The sequence below is a fragment of the Pimephales promelas genome, chromosome 24 (assembly GCF_988280905.1).
Source record: "Pimephales promelas chromosome 24, fPimPro1.hap1.1, whole genome shotgun sequence".
Taxonomy (NCBI): Eukaryota; Metazoa; Chordata; class Actinopteri; order Cypriniformes; family Leuciscidae; genus Pimephales; species Pimephales promelas.
The window spans coordinates 14,528,351-14,550,761 of NC_142792.1; the positions used below are offsets into that span (position 1 = coordinate 14,528,351).

At 37.1% G+C, this 22,411-nt stretch overlaps 2 protein-coding genes across 4 annotated transcripts in view; one reads left to right on the forward strand and one right to left on the reverse strand.

The window, feature by feature from the left end:
* recql (RecQ helicase-like) overlaps positions 1 to 22,411 on the reverse strand; it is a 79,617-nt gene that overhangs the window by 52,152 nt on the left and 5,054 nt on the right. The window lies entirely within an intron of this gene.
* LOC120477032 (uncharacterized) overlaps positions 1 to 22,411 on the forward strand; it is a 60,837-nt gene that overhangs the window by 32,545 nt on the left and 5,881 nt on the right. For all 3 annotated transcript variants that reach the window (XM_039668400.2, XM_089127041.1, XM_039668401.2), the window contains 4 exons: positions 5,982 to 6,215; positions 17,563 to 17,633; positions 17,746 to 17,856; positions 22,267 to 22,364. In XM_039668400.2, coding sequence (XP_039524334.2) covers positions 5,982 to 6,215; positions 17,563 to 17,633; positions 17,746 to 17,856; positions 22,267 to 22,364 — 514 coding nt within the window. The remainder of the gene's footprint in view (positions 1 to 5,981; positions 6,216 to 17,562; positions 17,634 to 17,745; positions 17,857 to 22,266; positions 22,365 to 22,411) is intronic.

Sequence of the window (22,411 nt, forward strand, 5' to 3'; positions counted from 1 at the left end):
TTTGTTTTTTGTTTTTTTGTTTTAGGAAAATCATGTTAAAATCTGCTTTTAACAAACGTTTATTTATTGCAGTATATATTTTGCCCTGCGCAATATAAGCTGCAGTGCTATGATCATAAAACCAAGCATTTAAATATCTTACTAAGACGTGTCCGAAATTGCACAGTTTGGGCCTGTTCTTTACTCCTTGAGAATGAGCTCCATATTCTCATATTTCACACAATGTGAACCATAAAAGCCTGAGGTATCAAATTTGATATAAATATTTTTTATTTTAGATTTTATCTAAAGGTACAATTAACTGTTCCATTTAATATTAATATCAATATCAGACTATTATTTAATATGTCAGGCTTTAGGGTTCAATCAATCAATAATGACATAATCTGCTTATTTGTGTGTGGTTTAGTCCGATTTAAATTTATTTAGCTTTTTTCTTATGAGAATAATACAGTGTGTGTCAGGCAACATTAATTATTCATCCGCTCGAAGAAAGTATTAATTTTCGAGTCATGATTCGCACACACTAATGAAGGTGTTTCGGACACTGCACAAAATGACACATGACACGGTCCCGATTCCCACCAGTTTCGGCTCCCTGACCACTCCTTTGTCCTCCTGACTCGTGTATTCATAGGTGTCCTAATCCCTTTTTGTGACGAAATGGCAACTATTGCTTTTCTCCTGGTCACTCGGGTGACCCCTGAAAGTGTTTATTATAGTCTTTAGCATTCAGCTGAAACTGAAGATGTCACAGAGAGACATGAATGTGCCATCATCCCGGACAATAACAAGGGCCTAAACCAGACTGACCAAGGAGGATTGTTCTGGAAGACACCAGGCACTGGCCAAAAGATTAAGGGCGTGAATGAAAGAGATGGGGAAGGAGAGATTAGCCGTGTTCGGAGCAGGATCGTTTCACCCTAAAACAGGACCACACACTGACACAGTCACTTTGCCACCATTGTCTCTCTCCCACTGTCACCAAGGGCTCGGAAGCCATTGTTTGCCAAATCCTCAATCGTTTGGACAGCGCTGAGACCCGGATACCGACTCTTTGATTGGCACTTGTCAGCGCTGCTGGAATGGAATGACGTGTTGGGAAACTGAAGATCCAGAAAGGACAATCAGTACCATGAATAATAATCAAGGAGGGATTTTCCCTTTTACATCCACCCCTCCTTTTATTCTGCCAAAAGATGGAGGAGAATGGCTTTGGGTGGCACTGCTGAAAGCCTCTTGCCGTCCGATTGTGTTGTTGACGCTCATCCCTTTCTCAAACACACAAAGAAAGAGATACACGGTCAACCTTCTTGCTTCTTTCTGGTGCGCTGGATGCTCGGATTTCCACATGGGAGGGTGGGCAGGGTGTGTGTTAAGCAAGGCGGACCAGGGGAGGTTCGTGTTTTGTCCTCTATGGCCTTGTGAGCACCAGGGGAGGGCTAGATGTAGGATTTGACTCTGCCACTCTCAGCCAAATCCAGCTATCTGTCTCTTTCAGGCCGGCCAGTTGGTATGGTAACCTGGCGTGTGTGGGTTTAAGATGGTTTCTAAGCAGGTCAGTGCCTTGTTTCCAGATTTGACCGTTAAGTAATCACTGTTCTGCACTGGAGGATTAGGCAGTGTAAGAAAAGGAGGTTTTACAGGGAGAGATAGGCTGTGCTGAATGGAATTAGTTGAGTTTCGCAAATTACCCTGTGAAACTTGATTTCACACAACGGTCAGAGTCTGGAGATGTTTAATCCACTAAACAAAATACACCTAGCTTTTAGAAACATACAGTGCTCATTCTGAATCGTATGTTGACTCAGAATGTATTGATTTGGTAGATCATTCCATGAAGTATAAAGTATTTAAATCTGTGCAATTCAAATTGGACAGAAAGGTCTCTAATAGAATGAATTATCAATTCAAATGTGGGTTCACTATGTTATTTTAGAGCAAAAATCACTAAAATGTGCTTTCCCATGGGTGACATCTCACGTGTGAAGACTTGCAAGCATTTTTGTTATCTTCTTCTTTTTTCTTTTCTTTTTTTGATAAAAACAACAAATGTCTTCCACGATTGGCTGCCTTTAAAATTTGCATGAACAGAAAACTTTCCAACATCAAGTTTGGGCTGCAGCAGTCTGCTTGCTTAGATTACAAGGACCAACAGTCTGTGGATCATAAACTATGAATCATAAACTATGTAAACCCGTTTGCCCTTGCAGGATTTATGCAAAGGTGCCTTGTTGTCAGTATTCTCACGTTGCACAGAGCTGATCACAGATCCATTACGGCCCGTTTTTAGAGCTGAGCAAGTGCTTAACTGTCCATTTTCACGTCTCATTTGCTTGTTTTGCAAAACCATAAAATATGGCTGGTGTTTTTCGCACCATTAAAGGCTGAGCGTGATGTATTGGCATCTCTCAAGGTGAGAAATCCAAAACAGCGTCAGCCTATATGATCAGAAATGAGATAAAACCTGCTCTTATCAACAATATCCGAACTGTGTTTAATCATAGTTTATTTTGTAAATTAAAAAAAAAAAGTTTATTTGGTATAAAGTAAACAAAAAATGTCCTAAAAATCTATGTAATATTTTTTATAATTTTTTTCATCACTGTAAAAAGTAAAGTTGACTTAACTTGAGGAAAAAGTGAGGAAACCGGTTGCCTTAAAATTATTAAAGCTGCAGTCCGCAGTTTTTCCTCTTTGTTGCTATCTCTGTACGAAATCTGCAATTGCAGTCATTCTCGGAATTATCAACTTTATGTGAGTTGTTCTTCAACCAGGGTAATCCACCAGCCGGAAACTGAAGTCTCCCCGGGGGCTGCCATTGGCTAACAAGCATTCACCTGCTGTTAGCATTCCATTGACTCCCATTCATTTTGGCGTCACTTTGACAGCGAATAACTTGTTTAAAAACAAGTTTTTGTAAAAATAGGCTAACGATTGCGTCATGGCATGCGACTCTCTGTCGCACAGTAGAGAAATTACCGGATAGACAGGAGGAGAAGATCTAGTGCAATCGGGTGGACATGGAGGCATAAAGTCAAGGGAGAAGCCCATTGAGAGTTGTAAAGTTGCTCATTGACAGCTAATACTTACAATTTCCGTCTCTGCAAGATTCGGAAGGGAATGATTCAGATTACTCTTGGCACAGCTACTAGAAGACGTACAACTGTGAGACAGGTTGCAATGTTTGAGGAGAGTGTGCAGCTGTCGGTGTGGATACTGGCATTCAGAATCACAGATTATTCTTTTTGGAAGTATGACCAACATAATCATTCTCACTGGAAAATGTAGTAAGTAACATCCACTTTTGTTCTGGTTCTGACATTGCAGGAAATCACGCTGATTAAATCTAACAATCGCTTATAAGTTTTCATATCACGCAAAACCGAGCAAATTATACTTTGTTTTCAACAACGTCAGCATTGCGTGACTACATGTAATGTCCTTCCTTCCGATATGCATCATTGTTTTCGCATGGGCTGGTTGAAGTCTGTTTTTTTTTTCTGTAGCCACTCCAAAGTCTGAACGAAGTCTTTTAAATTTTACAGCGTGTGAATATGTTGTAACTGGTGATTGTGGTTTGAACCTTTCTGGATCTGCCATCAAATTGATACGTTTAATTATATCAAGTGCTGTGAGAAAAGGCTATAAATCTCCACCTCCAACATCCTCACACGGCACACGCAATATAGCCTACTAGCCGAGACTCTTCTTTATGTGTCCAGATGTGACGTAATAGCCCCTTTCACACAGCGCGTTGATGAAATTGCCGGGAAATTGCCAGAACGCCTTCTGTGTGAACGCAAACACGACCCGGGATTGATACCGACATCGATGTCGGGTTGGGGACCTAGTAACATTGCCGGGATCAGTCCAGCAACGCATGCTGTGTCAACAAAAGCCAGGACCAATGCCGTAAGAGGTGTGTCATAGTGATGACGCCCGTGCCATCGCTCGCCTCTGTTGCTCTTAGAAGAAAGTTTGAGTTCGTCATCAACAAAGAAAGGACGAACTAATGTCTGCAAACTGGAACGAAGCAGAGGACAGGAGCTCCTCACTATCCGTACTGAAGCTGAGATCGTTCACCAGCTTTGTGGAACGGTATGCGCGTGTAAATGTTTTCGACGCGTACGTTATACGTCTCATCCTGACGTCAAGTGTCTTTCCGGGATATTTACGGGTTGTGTGTGAACGCACTCACAGATCCCGGCAAATCACTGGCAGTGTGAATGAACCGAAATCAAACAATCAAATGTCGGGTCACATTATCCGTGTATTTTCCGGAATCTCTGTGTGAAAGGGGCTAATGACACAAAGAAATGCTTGAATCTCCCGTGGAAATCCACCAGTACCACTGGAATTAAAAACATTGGCAGTAAACGAGCTAACTTTGGACAACTATGATTAGTGGCATTTTATTAATTGCATTTAGCATTGTTTTACCTTGCTGTCTATAAAACTGAACAGACTTGCAGCCCATTTCTGGATCTCAACCACTCTCTCCAAGACATTTACTATTGAACATTTACTGTAATCGCAAATGTAGAAACATGAGGTTGAATAATTAACAAACCCACCCCTGGAAATTATGTGCAGTTGTGTTAATGAGAACGAGAGCTGATTTTCCTGTTCTCTTCTATCTCACACTGTTGCACAAAGCCACATCACAGTCCAGTGTTTTAGATTTAAATGCTGAAGAACACACAATCCAGAAACCCCCACAGGTTCAGTGCTAATCGATCTCACTCTTTGTGTCTCTAAACGCAGGAAGTGCTTTGTGAGGACTTCTCAATGAGTTCTAATGAAAGCTGCTAATTTGGGACCGCTGGTAAATTAACAGACCTCCAGGTCTCTCAAGAGATCATTTTGCTTTTAAATGGTGTCTTTGAGGAAGGACAGAAAATGCGATTATGAAGTGTTAAGGAGGAAGGAAACAGAATAAGCACATTTTGAATGGAAGAGTTAAGGGGAACATTTGAGAATTCTGCCACAGACAATCTGATTCACAGAAAAAGCCAAGTAAAGTTACAAAAAGAAAGAAAGCATTGTTTGTGGTCTCACACATTGATAAATACATATAATTCTATCCCTGTTGTATGTGTTTCAAAATGCACAAAATGAATTGTAGATTAGAAGAAGCATTTAGAAGAAAAAAGAATATTAAAGGTCAGCGCAGCAGAACATTTTTATGGGTGGTCTCCATCTTTCCAGGGCCAAAAAAAAAGGGGGTTTGGGGTCTGGGAGCCCCAGGGGGTGGCAAGACAGTGCCATTGGGATCTGTAAATAATTATAAATAAATCGAACATTTGTTGAATTTTCCATTATTACTATTGCATTCTGCTTTCTAAAGATTGGCAGAAAATCTTGATTTTTTTTTTTCACTTTGCAGCCATACAAGCAATTCTTCATATTTTTGTTGCACATTTTTTTTAAATGCAATATATTATAAATATTCTAAGAAAAAAAAAATGCATTCTGTGAACAATTTATATTTACTTTTAAACTGAATTAAATGTTATTATTAATAGGGCTGTCAAACGATAAATCGCGATTAATCGCATCCAAAATAAAAGTTTGTATTTACATAATATATGTGAGTGCACTGTGTATAAATATTTTATATATATATAAATACACACACATGCTTGTATACATTTAAGAAATATTTTCATGTATATACTGTGTATAGATTTATATATAATCTATATTATATATAAATATTAATATTTTATATATAAATAAAACAATTTCTTAAATATACATGAATGTGTGTGTATTTATATATATACAAAATAATTATACACAGTGCACCCACATTTATTATGTAAACACAAACTTTAATATTGGGTCCGATTAATCGCGATTAATCATTTGACAGCCCTAATTATTAATTTATATTAAGCCACTAATCACAAGTCAGCTGCGCATTATTTAATAATCTAATATGCATGTTATATGGTTTGATTTCTGCTAAATTAAAGAAAGCCCAGCAAACGAGGGGACCATTCTAGTCCTGCAGTGCCCAGAGAGGAGTGACTATGCTGAAAAGCACAGGAACAGGTCCGACAGACTCCGAGAGAAGAGGAAGAGGAAGAAGGAGATCAGGAAGACAGAGGCCAGGAAGAATAAAGCCCTGGAGATTTACTCCAAACTGCAGGATGGAAAAGACCCGGCAGAGCCCACTCGTCAGAGCCCTTGCTCTAAGTTTGAGGACTGTAAGTACAAATCCATACGACAAGTCACTTATTACCAATCTACCATTGTGAACTGGCAATTTAAACAGTTGATTGATAAGGTCCTTTCAGTAGGCCACCATTTTCATTTTAAGGCCAACAAAAACGCTCACACCATTCAAACAGAGAACCCCACCGCTGTAATATGACACTGTGTACACACTCGTCGTCCCACCATCTCTTGTTTAGTTTTGAGCTCGGAGCTTTGCACTTGATTTTTTAATTAGCTGTGCTTTCGAGTGCCGTTCTGCCCATCTACGCCAATGGTCCCAATTTGCTGGCCATTTTCATTATTGGATATGCGGTTTGGAGTGCTGAGGAGAGAGGGGGTGTGTACTGAAGGTCAAGGTGAGGGGGCGGAGCCCCAGCTGGGTCACGGGAGGTCACGGGGCTTGTGTGAATGCAGGGGTATTGTGTGAATAGGCCTGATTGGACAGGTCCCTTCAGCTCCTAATCAAGCACAAGAGGAGGAAGCATGCAGCTGTCGCTCACATCAGAGATGAGTGTTGCTCTTTGTGTGTATGTGGATGAAAGTAAGAGGAGTTTGAAAGGGAGAAAGTAAAGAGAAATGTGCTGAAAATGTTAATGTTTCGGTATGACTTAAATTTGTCCCTGTTTTAAGTTCCCTTGTTCTCCTGTACCAATTATTCCTATAGGATTCCCTCAGAACTAGACGGCATTCACCATAAATTGTGTGTATGAATATGTGTGAGGCCTCTCAGACACGTGTGAGTGTGGCTCCTCATTAGGGGCTCAAAAGGCCTAATTGGACATGATTCGTACCCACTCTCTCCATACTGACCATAAAATCAATGCACAAATGGCATGTGTCCAAAAATAGGCCTTTTCCCTTCTTTCCTCTCTGTTTTTGTGGTTTCCCTTTCTATGAACCCTACCTGCAGAATATATTCAGTGTTTGGCTGTCTAAATAGCACTGTTTTTCATGGCTGCATTCAGAATATAGAATACTAGCATACTACATACTGGACAGTACTGTATATATTGCTATATATTGCTTTTTTTTAAGTAGGCCTATATGAAATTCAAATAGTGTGCTGCATTATTTTCATGTGACCTCACATTTAAATCAGTGCGTTGCTTCTAGTGTAATAAAAAAGGTGAATTAGTATATTTAACGTGATGGGATGAAGAAAAAACAATAGCTATTGGGGCCTTGAATTAAGAAATAGATGTCTCAATGGCTATGTTTAATTTGTTCCAACTGCATTCTCTTGTTAAATTGTGGTCATGTTGTATTCATTTGTTCACTTATTTAAAGGAACAATATGCAAGATTTTTTTCGCCACCAGGGGTTGCTAACCCCTTACAATAACAAAGGCGTATATTAATGACGTATATTCTGCATTAAGCGGAATTATGGATCTTGTCATCAAGTTAATGGATCTTTTATGCATGAGTGAATACATTGATGTTTTTAACATGACTGTAGTATGAAGCAGGGCAAGATTGCTAGACGTATACCAGCGCCACATGCAACGCAAGTCCCTCGGCTATAAAGGAATAAGGACATTTCATTCTACCGAACTACATGCAAGTGCTGAATTACTCACACAGGTCAGTTTATTAGACGAATTAAACTTGAGGTAACGCAGCGCTGCTTCTCTTGCTCTAAGGCCGTGTGTCCACCAAAGTGTTTTTAGCCAGCTGAAAACGCAAGACGCTCTGCTGAAGACGCCGTGCTTTGAGCGATTGAGAGTGATTTGGCAGCGCAGCGTTTTTTCCTTTGAGACGTTTTGTTGCTATGATATAGAATATGATGATGATGCTGATAGAATGATGAGCGCTGCGTTTTATCTAAAGTTGAAGATTTTTCAACTCCCAGCGACCAGTAAAAACGCCGGGCGCTCTGCGCTTCAGCGTGAAAAAAACGCTCAGCGCCTCGTTACGCTCATGGCGTTTAAAATACGCGGCGCTCCCATTGAAAACAATTGAAAACATACGCCAGGCGCGTGGAAAAACGCTTTGGTGGACGCACGACCTTAGAGTTACACTATCACACTAAATGGGCCGTGTGAGTGTGTTGAATGTTGTTAGTTAGGTTGTTTGTTGGCTGTTTGAGACTAAGCTAGATTAACATTAGGGAATAACATGCAGATCATATTCTAACTTTTCATCATGTTGAAGTACATAACATTGATTAGTTTAATGTACATTTGCTCAACTGTCTAATAAAGTAACATGCAACATTCGCGTCTCTGTCAAGTCGTAGTTAGTCGCGGACGTTGACCTCTCGGCATCTCGAAAGATGTTGATCTTAGTTTTAGTCCTCGTTTTGTCTCAAAATCTGCTTGACATGGTCCAACATGTTTGAACAAAACAACAACAGTGTGAGCGTCCTTCTAGGTATAACCGGCATAACCAACTCAGTTGTTCACGTCTGTCGCCAGGTTACTTTTGCCGTACGAGGTCAAACCTGGCGGAAACCAGGGGTGACGTGAATATTCCTTGGTTAAAATCGCAATTTTCTCACGATTTACAAATAGTTGAAAACATTTGGGATATTGTAAGTAATCAACTGAAGAAAATCTATAACATTGTCCTAGTGGTTTTGGGATATTTTACTACAGAAATCCTGCATATTGTACCTTTAACCATTTAAAAATATGCTGAAATGCAGTCATTATGGAAATGCGCACAATTGGGAGTTTCGTGAGAAGACGTCAATTTCCCAACCAGATTTAACTCGTTTTCATTTGAATTCTCTGCAATGAGCAACAAAAAGGTGCTGGAAATTGACAATTTGCAATGCTTTTGACAATCGACAATAGAGCCAGACTGATATATCGGCCGGCCGATATTATCGGCCGATATTAGGCATTTTCCATAATATCAGTATCGGCAGTTATAATGGCCGATAAATGAATATTTAAAAAATAAAATAAAAACGGACGAAACACGCTTCAATCATCTCTCCTTGGCCTGTTATATTGAAAATGTATGTTTTACAACTTGCAGTATGATGTTATCTATTGCTAAATTATGGCTCATCATAGACTAGCTAATGCCACTATCATCAGTGAAAGACCGCTAACGATAACATTAATGAGCTTGGAAACCACAATGAACTTTTTCTGCCTAAATAAAGTAATGATTACTGTATTTATAACTAGCATATCTCTAGTTACAGTCCCTGCATTGTAAAATGTATGTTATACTTGCGAGGAGTGAACATTTAAACATAGAGAAAAAGTATCAAACGTATCTTGTGCAGAAAAGTTAGCTTTTCTTTTACACGTGTGTGAATCCAACAATATTTAATAAAAAAATATATATATCGGCCGATATATTGGAATATCAGATTTTAAAACCCAAAAATATTTGTATCGGTATCGGCCTTCAAAATCCTTTATCGGTCGGGCTCTAATAGACAATGGACCTTTGTTGCCCACGAACTTTGGCTGATGTGTCTGCTGCACCATTAATCTTTCAAAAATAATGTGTCAAGAATGAGATATTTGTGTGATGAAAGGAATATGTATTTCATATTCCATTCTTTGTGCACTTCTGTGTGCTAGACTCATGGCCAAGTGTAGTAGGATTCCAGGAATTTAATGCATACAGAAAATGTGTTTACAACACTATCACACTACATATAGACCTATATATACTGCAGAAATAATACGAGTATACGATATTATTTATAAATCCAAATACATGCATACTTCCAACTATAGTATACCAAAAGCAAATGAGTTGTGTCTGAATGTGCAGTATTCATTAGCTGTGCAAAAGATACCTGGATGACCTACGCTGAGTTTCTGAAAGGCACATCCAAAGGGATGTCCCATGAGGTTACAGGAGAGCCTGCACATAACATGTGCAAATATTAGAGAAGAGTGGAATAGCTGTTTTCGGTAAGAGGACAATGCCAGCATTGCAGTTGTAGTATGTGTGAACTGTATTCATACTACATACTTTATCGAACATACAATATCCAGCATTCTGACAGTATGCGATTCTGGATGCAGAAGGTTCATTCAGTAAAAATACTATGAGTAGAATGCTATTCCAAGCATAGCCCTTATCTGTTTCTTCTGGTCACTTGGAGAAAGTGAAGATCTCTGATAAATGTTAGCATTGAAGGGGAACACCTGGTAGACCTGAAACTGCCCCACCCTGCTTGTTTGCAAGTCTGCCAGGTTAGTGTTCAGACCATGTAGGAGGCTAACAGTTGTTGTTTTCTCACTGATGAATGGCTTCTTCAAAAGCTCAGCATCCTGAAAGGCCAGAAAGTGTGTGTATATATGTGTGTGTGTTAGTGGTACAGTGGCTTTATGTAAGTGCTGTTTGCACAGTGCTAAAGGATGGAGTAGCGTGTGTGTGTTTACTATTAGCTCAGAGTGACTAGGCAAACAAACAGTCCCGCTATTGACAAGCACGAAGCATGGAATATGCTGGCTGTTTTCAAAGCTCGCAGCGAGAGGGAGAGAAGTGAATCTGTCAAAGACTCTATTATGCGGCAACCAAACAGAGTGGGCTTTTCCACAATGCCCTTAATAAAGGGACAATGTCAAGGAGAGCGGTGGCAATAATAGCAGATGATTTGGCCATTGTGGGGTTATCGCTGTAGATAAGTTATAACAGATGATTTGCCCTTTGTGAAGTTATCAGTGGAGATCAGGGTGTAGTGGTTTGTGAGGGATTGTGATCTGTGTGTATGTGTGTTTGAGAGTGCATGGCATGCCGCCAGCAGGAGGAGTGTGTTGCCTGTGTGTGTCTTTGTTTGTTTTTCACCCCTCCTTTTAATGGGCAGTAAAGGGGCGGAGCCACGTGTCCGGTGGCCAACAACAAAGCTTGCTTCGAGAGGTCTGCCAAAATTTCCCCCCTGCACTTGTTCAAAGGGACCAAAGTACAGTGCCAAATTTTTAAAAATCAAGGAGCACAGCAGAGTTGGACGGCCTGTGTAAGTTATTTGTCAGTTGGGTCGGCACCACAGTGGCCCGCACGTGGCATACAGAGTGCACACGATGTGTGTGTGGTGTAGGATGGGGTATAAGCTACCTACAGTGGTCACAAAAAGTAGTTTTTACACTTAAGCTAAAAACATTTACTTTAGTTCAACTTGGGTCAAGGATTTTTGTGGATGTATGACGTCCGCTGCCCTCAAGTTTACAGAGGTATTAGGTAATACACACACACACACACACACACTCTCTTTTTTTGTTGTTTAAAAGATTGGGTTGTGGTATATTTATTTTAAATACTGCGAATGACACTTTACTTTGATAATTTGAATCAATGCAATCAAATTAATACTTTTCAAAGTGAGTCTCAGGTGAGCAAATACTTTTAGGACCGAATATATCTTTAAGATCTGACACAAAAGTTGAAACTGGAAATTATATATTGATTTTTTTTTTTCAGTTGCGTGTTTGGAAACCATTAAGTGTCAAAGATGTAGCAACTACAGGCACTTTTTATGTTTCAGAGGTTTTAATAGGCCTAGAATCTTTCTTTCTTTCTTTTTTTTTTTGATTTATGAAAAAAATACAATCTCAGAAAAAAAGGTACAAAAGCTGTCACTGGGACTGTACCTTTTCAAAAGGTACACTTTTGTACCCAAAGGCTGCATATTGGTACCTTTGTGGAACATATTAGCACCTAAAATGTACATATTAGCACCTCAAATGTACATATTAGCACCTAAATGGACATATTAGCTCATGAAATGGACATATTAGCACCTAAAATGGACATATTACCACCTGAAATGTACATATTAGCTCATGAAATGGACATAGCACCTAAAATGTACATACCTAAAATGTACATATTACCACCTAAAATGTTCATATTAGGGCCTAAAATGTACATATTAACACTTAAAATGTACATATTACCACCTAAAATGTACATATTAGGGCCTAAAATGGACAAAAGTTTACTTTTTAAAAAGGTACAGCCCCAGTGACAGCTTTTGTACCTTTTTTCTGAGAGTGTATGGACTTTGTAGTATCCTTGTTCCAGACCTTTGAGTATTTCAATCAAAAATCAATATAAAATGATTTACCAATTTTTACACACACACACACACACACACACACACACACGCACACACAAAACGACTGTCTGTCACTTTGGCATAATTTCCATCATGTACAGAAATGATGGTTTTATCAAAAGGAAACAGTGACAGCAGAGAGCTTGAGATGAAAAACAAAAACGGGGAAATATCACTCGTGAAAAGAATATTCATGTATCAATGACACTTTATATATGTAAATTTAGATGTGACAATATAATCAATCACTTTGTTACTATTTTCAGAACCTTGATGTCATTTTTCACAACTCTAGACACAAAACTCACAACCAATGATCAAAATGATGATTCAAAACTTTAACCGATTTCTCAATTGCTTGGATACAACTTAGATCATTTGTTAATTCAACATAAATCACCTTCAATATGACACAACTTAACCTCAAAGTACTACTATTTCAAAAGGCTATTTACACATTACATTTCAAATGAGTGTCTATTCATTTCCTTACAATGACCTAACTATCAATTGAACCAACTGCTCAAAATGATAAGTAACTGTTGCAGTACTCTCAATGCATAGTTGTATGGAAACAGACACACAGCCTTCCATGTTTACAGTAAATCATGAAAGTTTCAAGATAAGAGATTCATTGTCACCAATTAGTGTGGAGCATGAACCAATTAGACAACAATATCCATGGATGTAGCCTAATATTTTATATTTTTGATTCCAATAAACCTATGTTGTGAGTGTTTTGCATCAATATATCACACACTTTGTTCCACTATGTCTGTATTCCCTTGCCACTACTGCATTACCTTTACAGAGATGTGTTTATTGTACATGTAGAACCATAATGAAACCTGGATCACCTATTTTGTTCTACAATATTTAATGATTGTACGATGATTAATGATTGTGTGTGTGGGAGATCTATAATTATGTTTCAATGGTATTTCACAGTAAATTTGTTTTTTGAACCAATGACTGTGCAAGTGCAAGATTTTTTTAAAGATGTGAATGCACAATGCAGTGTTTTGAATATTAGACAGCCCGTGTTACAAGTGATAACCGTTTTGAGTTTTGTGTCAAGATTCTGTAAATAGTAGCAAAGTGATTGTAAAAAACTGTAAGATGCAAAAAGCGTAATGAAATTAGCCTTAACAAGGCAAAAGAGCCTTCCATTTTTTTTTCCAAAATTACTTATTTCCACCAGAATTAAACACAATATATGAAGAGTTCAGATGCAAAAGCCTCTAAATGCCATTTGAAATTTTCTTCTTTATTGATGATTTTTATCAAACTTGTATATTTAAGTTCAGTAATTTCACTTAAATAACAATTAATAGGTAATTATCAATGCCATTTAAGTGAAATCACTGAACTTAAATATACAAGCTTGATAAAAATGATCATTATAGAAGAAAATTTCAAATGGTACTTAGAGGCTTTTGCATCTGAACTCGTCATATACACAATATATGGTGGAAATGACACTGTGGTGTAAATGTGCATGAAATAAAATGTAAAATTCTGCATTCTCCCTGTTGTCCACATACATGTTGGTCGACAAACAAAATAGTGAGTATGTGCTTTAAGAAAGTTTATTTTGAAAAATCCAAAAAGGCTGAAAGCACTTTTCTTGGTTTGACCGTTATTGCGCTCAGCACATACGTTTTTGATTGTCATTATTTGACATTTACTGTATGTAAAACAACCCCAATCTGAGAAAAGAGGTCATAGTCTGCAGATTCAGTTTGACCTTATTAGTAAACTATGTAAGGCAGTCTTTCTGAATGATGATGAACATAAACAATTAAGCAACAGGATTAAATATAGAACACAAACAAACAGGGGTACAAATCGGCCCCCATAAAGCACAATGAGTCTCTGTGTTATGGATGATAGAGTTATTTTTGAGCGGGAGTGCGTGTTTGTATGTGTGTCAGAATGTGGCATCATTGGCCTTCATGATCATGACAAACTTATTTTAAGGCAAAAGAAATAAAAGTTAAAAAGTTACGTTTTAAGAAAGTAAGAAATAATTGTACACTGAATAGCAGAAATGGACATCCATTATTCATTGGCTATGAAAGGACGTGCAATCAGTGCATTGCAGTGAAGTTCTGTCCTGAAGAATGAGTGTTAAATGGGATGTGACTGCAGTTTTCTATGGCGCGTTTAGCCTTTTTCATAGAACCATTCCGGCTTGAGGCCGTCAGCCCTCGTAGCGGAGTGACTCTGTCAAAAAAAAAAAAAAAAGAGAGCAACAAAGCACAACGTGCAAATGTGGTTGACGGGGTGCACGTCGCCCGGCTCTCGTCACACTTCCCTTTTTCCCTGGCTTCCATTTGCTACTGAATTGCCGTCACTCCCATTACAGATTACGAGAGAAGTTCTGTTCTTGCAATCACACTTTCACCACCTCTTTTTTTTAAGACTTCTTCTCTTGATTAACATTTTCTGCTAGGCTTCACACCAAAGGGCCCAACCTGTGTGCAGCAAAGCCCATGGTGAAAAAAAGCCATCATCCGCTGAAGCAGAATCAGATAAGGCTATCAGGCGGTAGGCGTTAGCACAGGAGCTTTGTGCCCCCTCCATCCCCCTTCCCGCACGTTTGCCTGTGCTTCCTCCCTCAATCTCTCACTCCACTGCACCTTTTGTTCCCTTGATTCCACGGCATAGACCCCCCTACAACACACACACACACACCATGCCACAAATCTCTGAGTGGACCGGTGGCCTGAACTGGGATGCAGCACTCTGGTGGGGTCTAAAAGACATATAGTGGAGTTTAACAGAGGACTATAGTGCAGTTCAAAGGCCTCGGGAGGAGGTAAAATAAGGAATTTGATGGAGCTGCAGACAGTCAGAAAGTGGTGCAGGTGCAAATAGATATGTACACATGCTTAATGTTTTCCTAAGTGAAAAAAATTATAACTGATATGCCTACAAAAATACCTCAAATTGTGTTTCATTTGTAAACCAGACTGTAGGTGACTTCATCAAAATTAATTTCAAAAATAAAGTTGACTTTTGAACAACAACAAACAAAAAAACTGCAAAAAGTATTTTCTTAATCTGTGTTTTTGTGTTTTCCATTAGCAGGAGGTGATATTTTAGATAACCAACTTTTCAGACTTTAAAATAAAACTTTAGATTTATTTATAAAGAATATCTAAGTTTATTTTCCTCGCCTCATTGGAAAATATAAGCATAAATCTATGTTTATATTAAAAAAGAAAAAATGCCAAGAGCATAGATAGATAGATGGATGGATGGATTGAAAAATTAAAGATAGACCGACAAAAAAAAAAGAGCAAAAATAAATAAATAAATTAAGTTTAAGCTTAAAAAAAATGTGCATTGGTAAATAAATAAATAAGCTTAAAAGAAAAAATAGTAAAAATAAATTCAGTTTGTGAACTGGATAAATAAAGTATAAAGAAAATAAGCAAATAAATAAATAAACAGAAAAAATGTGAATTGGGTAAATAAATAAATAATATCTAAAAAAAACAAAAACATGTATACTTATTTTTACTGGACAACAAGACTAAAACAGTGAACAAAAGTCAATGGAGATAAACAGGAAATTGGGGTAGATAGGGGAAACACGGTTGGGACATGCCATAACCTGCTTCTCCTAAACTGCTTGTATGTTGTCAGCATGTGACCATGTCACAACTCGGGCTGCAACAAGCTGCATGCTTTTTCCATGGGTGCTTTTTCTGAAAGTGTGCATGTATAGCTGCATGTCTCATATAGGGTAAATCCAGACCAAAACACATGAGCGACAGGACCAGTGGCAGCAGGACCAGCAGATTCAGTGTCTTGGGAGCATCCGAGACAGATGAGTGCAGATAAAGCGAGAGTCAGTGAATACAGATCAGTGCAATGATCCGAACAGATCACTGTTTCAGATTTGAAGCTAAATCCAAGCGCTGCCGAGGGACCGGGGTGACACCAGAGCGCTCGCTAGCCGCAGTTATTTGCAAACAGATGTGCGTCCCTGGACCGAGAGGTTTTGATCAATCAGGCCTTAACAAGTCAAGTTGACTACATGCGAATGTAACACTTTGCATGAGAATGGAAGAGGCCATGCAAGGCCCGGGTTTGATTAGGGGTAAGCTGATAAATGGCAGATTGAATCGGACCCCTGTGAGCAGGCCGCAGCTCATTGGGCCCAGTGCTTTAAATCCACACTGATATCAACTCTTTCTACCCTATTCTTCTGCCTCGCTCATGAATAGATCCATTATTCAGTGGATTCTGTCTATCATTCTCATTTGTTTCATGTATTGGAGAGGCAGCAGCTTAAATGAGCTCTCCACAGATTTCTTTCCTCCCTATTCTTTCTTTTTTCTTTTTAACTTTCCTGTTCTGATCCTCTTTTCCTAACTCATCATTCCCATCTGTCTGTCTCGCCAAATGGTTAAGTTTCTGCCTTTGCCTATGATTCATTAAGTGGTTGGACTCAACTGATGGCTTTAGCTTTTCTATGGTGTTGTTCTTCAGGCTACATAGATGATTTTTCAATTAATACTTTTATTCAGGAAGGTGACAGTAAAGACATTTGCAGTGTAACAAAAGATTTTTTATTTCAAATAAATGCTGTTCTGAACTTTTTATTAATCAAGCAGACCAACTGTTTTCAACATTGACAATCATGCAAAAAGTTTCTCGAGCATCTAATCATCCTATTAGAATGATTTCTAAAGGATCATGTGACACTAAAGTCTGGAGTAATTATGCCCGAAAATTCAGCTTTGCAGTCACAGGAATAAATTACATTTAAAAATATATTCAAAGGAAACAATTATTGTAAATATTGCAATAATATTTCACAATATACTGTGTTTTTGGTTATAAATGCAGCTTTGGTGAGCATAAGACACTTCTTCTTCTAAAAAACATGAAAAAATCTTACAGACCCCAAACTAGTGTGCATCTATAGTCTTTGTTATAGAGTTTCTGACTCATATTTAAATCATAATCTTTAGTAGACTCTCTCTTTTTGCTTTCACTCTATAGACTAAACTTAAACTTTCTAGAAAACTACAATTCATTACATGGTAAATCAACATTTAGCAATAAATGTACCTTCTGTATGCACGTTTTTCGCAACACTTTAAAATAAGGTTTTTTATATATATATATATATATATATGCTGTTAATGTATCAGTTCAAGTTAACTGTTGTTTATTGTAGCTGTTGATAGCTGTTGATGTTGTAACTGTTGATTATTGTGTTTATTGTTTATTGTTGTTTATTGTATAGATTGTAAGCCACATTAATACATTTTTGTGCTTGTTTTGCAGTCGATTTTCTGGCAAAGTACTGCATCCTCAATCAGGAGAAGCTGTCAATGTACAAAAGGGCTTTTGAGGCTGTGAGTAAAATAAAATCCCGCGATTTTCTCATCAAAAACAACAGTTTTGCTCATTTTCATATTGGTAAAGACAGTAATCTTAACGGTCTTTCACTGTCTACTCTGCCTGCAGGCTGATTGCGATGGAGATGGTTATCTGAGCTGTTTCCAAGTGCTACTTGCCCTGAAAGAGATCATTCCCCCAGAACTTCTGACTGAAGAAGAGGAAATATATGTGTACAGGGTGAACGCTCCCTTCACAGACAAATATATGATCTGACCACAATTTATTTGCATGTACTGTCTGTGTTGTTTTAGCACCCGATTCACTATTCATGCAAATCAAAGTAACAGCGCAAACACACCCTGAAAATCTGTGCCGAACGTAGTTTGCACAGTACAATTCCTCATCTTGCAGGGCCCTTATCAACACCAAACAAACTTCTTTACACCATATATAAGCCTGGTTGTGAGACTCTTCTGCATAATTTGATAATTTGGATTTAATCAATTACTACTGCCATTTCTCTTTTAAACAAAATTCAGTTAGTGCCTTAGGTGTTTCATTTATCTATAATAATTAAGTTGGCTTGAGAAAGCCAACTTACTGAAATCCTATTTAAACTTATTATTATTATTATTATTCTTCTTACTCAAAATTTTCTGACTGCTACTCCTCCTAGAGCTTTAACTCTACAAACTCCAAACTCGGGTCAGACCTTCAGACTGTTCTGACTCGAGTTGCTATATCTTTTTAGACTGATTCGACTTTCAGATTTCTTAAAAATTAATATTAAAAATCATAAAAATCCCATTGACTTTCATTGCAGCATGGTCAAATTGAGCCAAGACTACGGTGGCCCAATAGCGTACAGCAAAAACTCAAATCTAAATTCCCTGAAGCCCTAGACTCAATTAAACTACCATTCTATATGAACTAATGAACTTATCTATCTATCTATCTATCTATCTATCTATCTATCTATCTATCTATCTATCTATCTATCTATCTATCTATCTATCTATCTATCTATCTATCTATCTATCTATCTATCTATCTTTCTTTCTAACAAATCTATCCATCTTTCTTTCTACTTAACTAATCTATCCATCTTTCTTTCTAACAAATCTATCCATCTTTCTTTCTAACAAATCTATCCATCTTTCTTTCTAACAAATCTATCCATCTTTCTTTCTAACTAATCTATCCATCTTTCTTTCTACCTAACTAATCTATCCATCTTTCTTTCTACCTAACTAATCTATCTATCCATCTTTCTTTCTAACAAATCTATCCATCTTTCTTTCTACCTAATCTATCCATCTTTCTTTCTACCGAACTAATCTATCCATCTTTCTTTCTACCTAACTAATCTATCCATCTTTCTTTCTAACTAATCTATCCATCTTTCTTTCTAACTAATCTATCCATCTTTCTTTCTAACTAATCTATCCATCTTTCTTTCTAACAAATCTATCCATCTTTCTTTCTACCTAACTAATCTATCCATCTTTCTTTCTACCTAACTAATCTATCCATCTTTCTTTCTAACAAATCTATCCATCTTTCTTTCTACCTAATCTATCCATCTTTCTTTCTAACAAATCTATCCATCTTTCTTTCTACTTAACTAATCTATCCATCTTTCTTTCTACCTAACTAATCTATCCATCTTTCTTTCTAACAAATCTATCCATCTTTCTTTCTAACAAATCTATCCATCTTTCTTTCTAACTAATCTATCCATCTTTCTTTCTAACAAATCTATCCATCTTTCTTTCTACCTAACTAATCTATCCATTTTTCTTTCTAACTAATCTATCCATCTTTCTTTCTAACAAATCTATCCATCTTTCTTTCTACCTAATCTATCCATCTTTCTTTCTACCTAATCTATCCATCTTTCTTTCTAACTAATCTATCCATCTTTCTTTCTAACAAATCTATCCATCTTTCTTTCTACCTAATCTATCCATCTTTCTTTCTACCTAACTAATCTATCCATCTTTCTTTCTAACAAATCTATCCATCTTTCTTTCTAGCAAATCTATCCATCTTTTTTTCTAACTAATCTATCCATCTTTCTTTCTAACTAATCTATCCATCTTTCTTTCTAACTAATCTATCCATCTTTCTTTCTAACAAATCTATCCATCTTTCTTTCTAGCAAATCTATCCATCTTTCTTTCTAACTAATCTATCCATCTTTCTTTCTAACAAATCTATCCATCTTTCTTTCTAACTAATCTATCCATCTTTCTTTCTTACTAATCTATCCATCTTTCTTTCTAACTAATCTATCCATCTTTCTTTCTAAATAATCTATCGTTCTTTCTTTCTAACAAATCTATCGTTCTTTCTTTCTACCTAACTAATCTATCCATCTTTCTTTCTAACAATTCTATCCATCTTTCTTTCTAACAAATCTATCCATCTTTCTTTCTAACTAATCTATCCATCTTTCTTTCTAACAAATCTATCGTTCTTTCTTTCTACCCAAGTAATCTATCCATCTTTCTTTCTAACAATACTTTCTTTCTCTTTCTTTCTTTCTTTCTTTCTTTCTTTCTTTCTTTCTTTCTTTCTTTCTTTCTTTCTTTCTTTCTAACAAATCTATCCATCTTTCTTTCTAACTAATCTATCCAGCTTTCTTTCTAACAAATCTATCCATCTTTCTTTCTAACTAATCTATGCATCTTTCTTTCTAAAAATTCTTTCTTTCTCTTTCGTTCTTTCTTTATTGATGCTAATAACATGCTAATCATGCTAGCTTTCTGCTAATCATGTTAGCTTCTTGTTAAAAACATGCTAGCATGATGCTAGCTACATGCTAATCATGCTAGCTTCTTGCTAAAAACATGCTAGCATGATGCTAGCTACATGCTAATCATGCTAGCATGATGCTAGCTACATGCTAATCATGCTAGCTTCTTGCTAAAAACATGCTAGCATGATGCTAGCAACATGCTAATAATGCTAGCATGATGCTAGCTACATGCTAATCCTGCTAGCTTCTTGCTAAAAACATGCTAGCATGGTGCTAGCAACATGCTAATCATGTTATTATGATGCTAGCTACATGCTAATCATGCTAGCATGATGCTAGCTACATGTTAATCATGCTAGCTTCTTGCTAGCAACATGCTAATCATGGTAGCATGATGCTAGCTACATGCTAATCATGCTAGCTTCTTCCTAAAAACATGTTAGCATGATGCTAGCAACATGCTAATCATGCTATTATGATGTTAGCTACATGCTAGTCATGCTAGCTTCTTGCTAAAAACATGCTAATCATGCTAGCTTGATGCTAGCTACATGCTAATCATGTTAGCTTCTTGCTAAAAACATGCTAGCATAATGCTAGCAACATGCTAATATGATGTTAGCTACATGCTAATCATGCTAGCTTCTTGCTAAAAACATGCTAGCATGATGCTAGTAACATGCTAATCATGCTATTATGATGTTAGCTACATGCTAGTCATGCTAACTTCTTGCTAAAAACATGCTAATCATGCTAGCTTGATGCTAGCTACATACTAATGATGTTAGCTTCTTGCTAAAAACATGTTAGCATGATGCTAACAACATGCTAATAATGTTATTATGATGCTAGCTACATGCTAATCATGGTAGCATGATGCTAGCTACATGCTAATCATGCTAGCTTCTTGCTAAAAACATGCTTACATGATGCTAACAACATGCTAATCATGCTAGCATGATGCTAGCTACATGCTTATCATTCTAGCTTCTTGCTAAAACATGCTAGCATGATGCTAGCAACATGCTAATCATGTTAGCATGATGCTAGCTACATGCTAGTCATGCTAGCTTCTTGATAAAAACACGTTAGCATGATGCTAGCAACATGCTAATCATGCTATTATGATTCTAGCTACATGCTAATCATGCTAACAACATGCTAATCATCTTAACTACATGCTAATCAAATTAGCATCAAGCTAGCTACATGCTAATCATGTTAGCTTCTTGCCAAAAACATCTATCTATCTATCTATCTATCTATCTATCTATCTATCTATCTATCTATCTATCTATCTATCTATCTATCTATCTATCTATATTTCTTTCTAACTAATCTATCTTTCTAACTAATCTATCCATCTTTCTTTCTTTCTTTCTTTCTTTCTTTCTTTCTTTCTTTCTTTCTAATCTATCTTTAAAACTTCATTCAAACTTCAAAACTTCAAACGCTCTGGTCCGGCTTTCTCAAGCCAACTTAAAGTTTGTCATCAAACTTTTTTTTCTAGTTTTAATAATAAAATTGCATTTCTTTTCATTGTTACACAGAACGTTCCCCTAACGTTCCCAAATGGTCCCATGAGGTTATTTTTTTGGGAACCAAACAAGAACGTTAGGTCATGTTATTTTTAGGTTCCATCTTTATAACGTAAGGAGAATGTTCCGGAAACATTCCCTTAACCTTAAGGGAAAGTTCTAGGAACGTTCTGGGAACCAAAATCTAACGTTCCCAGAACCTAAATTTGTTTGCTGGGATGTTTAATATATAATAAAAGAAAAATATAATAAAATAAAACAATTTAGATAGAAAGTTGTGTTGTGTTTGCATTGAAAAATAATATTTTACATATAATATATTTAAATAAGTATATGATCTGTTCTCAGATTCTGGAGCTGGTTGATTTCAGAGTGACAGAAGGCCTTACGGATCTGCGCCTGTTTGCTGTAGTGGCCAGTCTGGCCCAGAAAATAGCCACATTAGAGTGAGTCGACAGGCCAAGCATTCAAAACACACAATAGCATTAGAAGA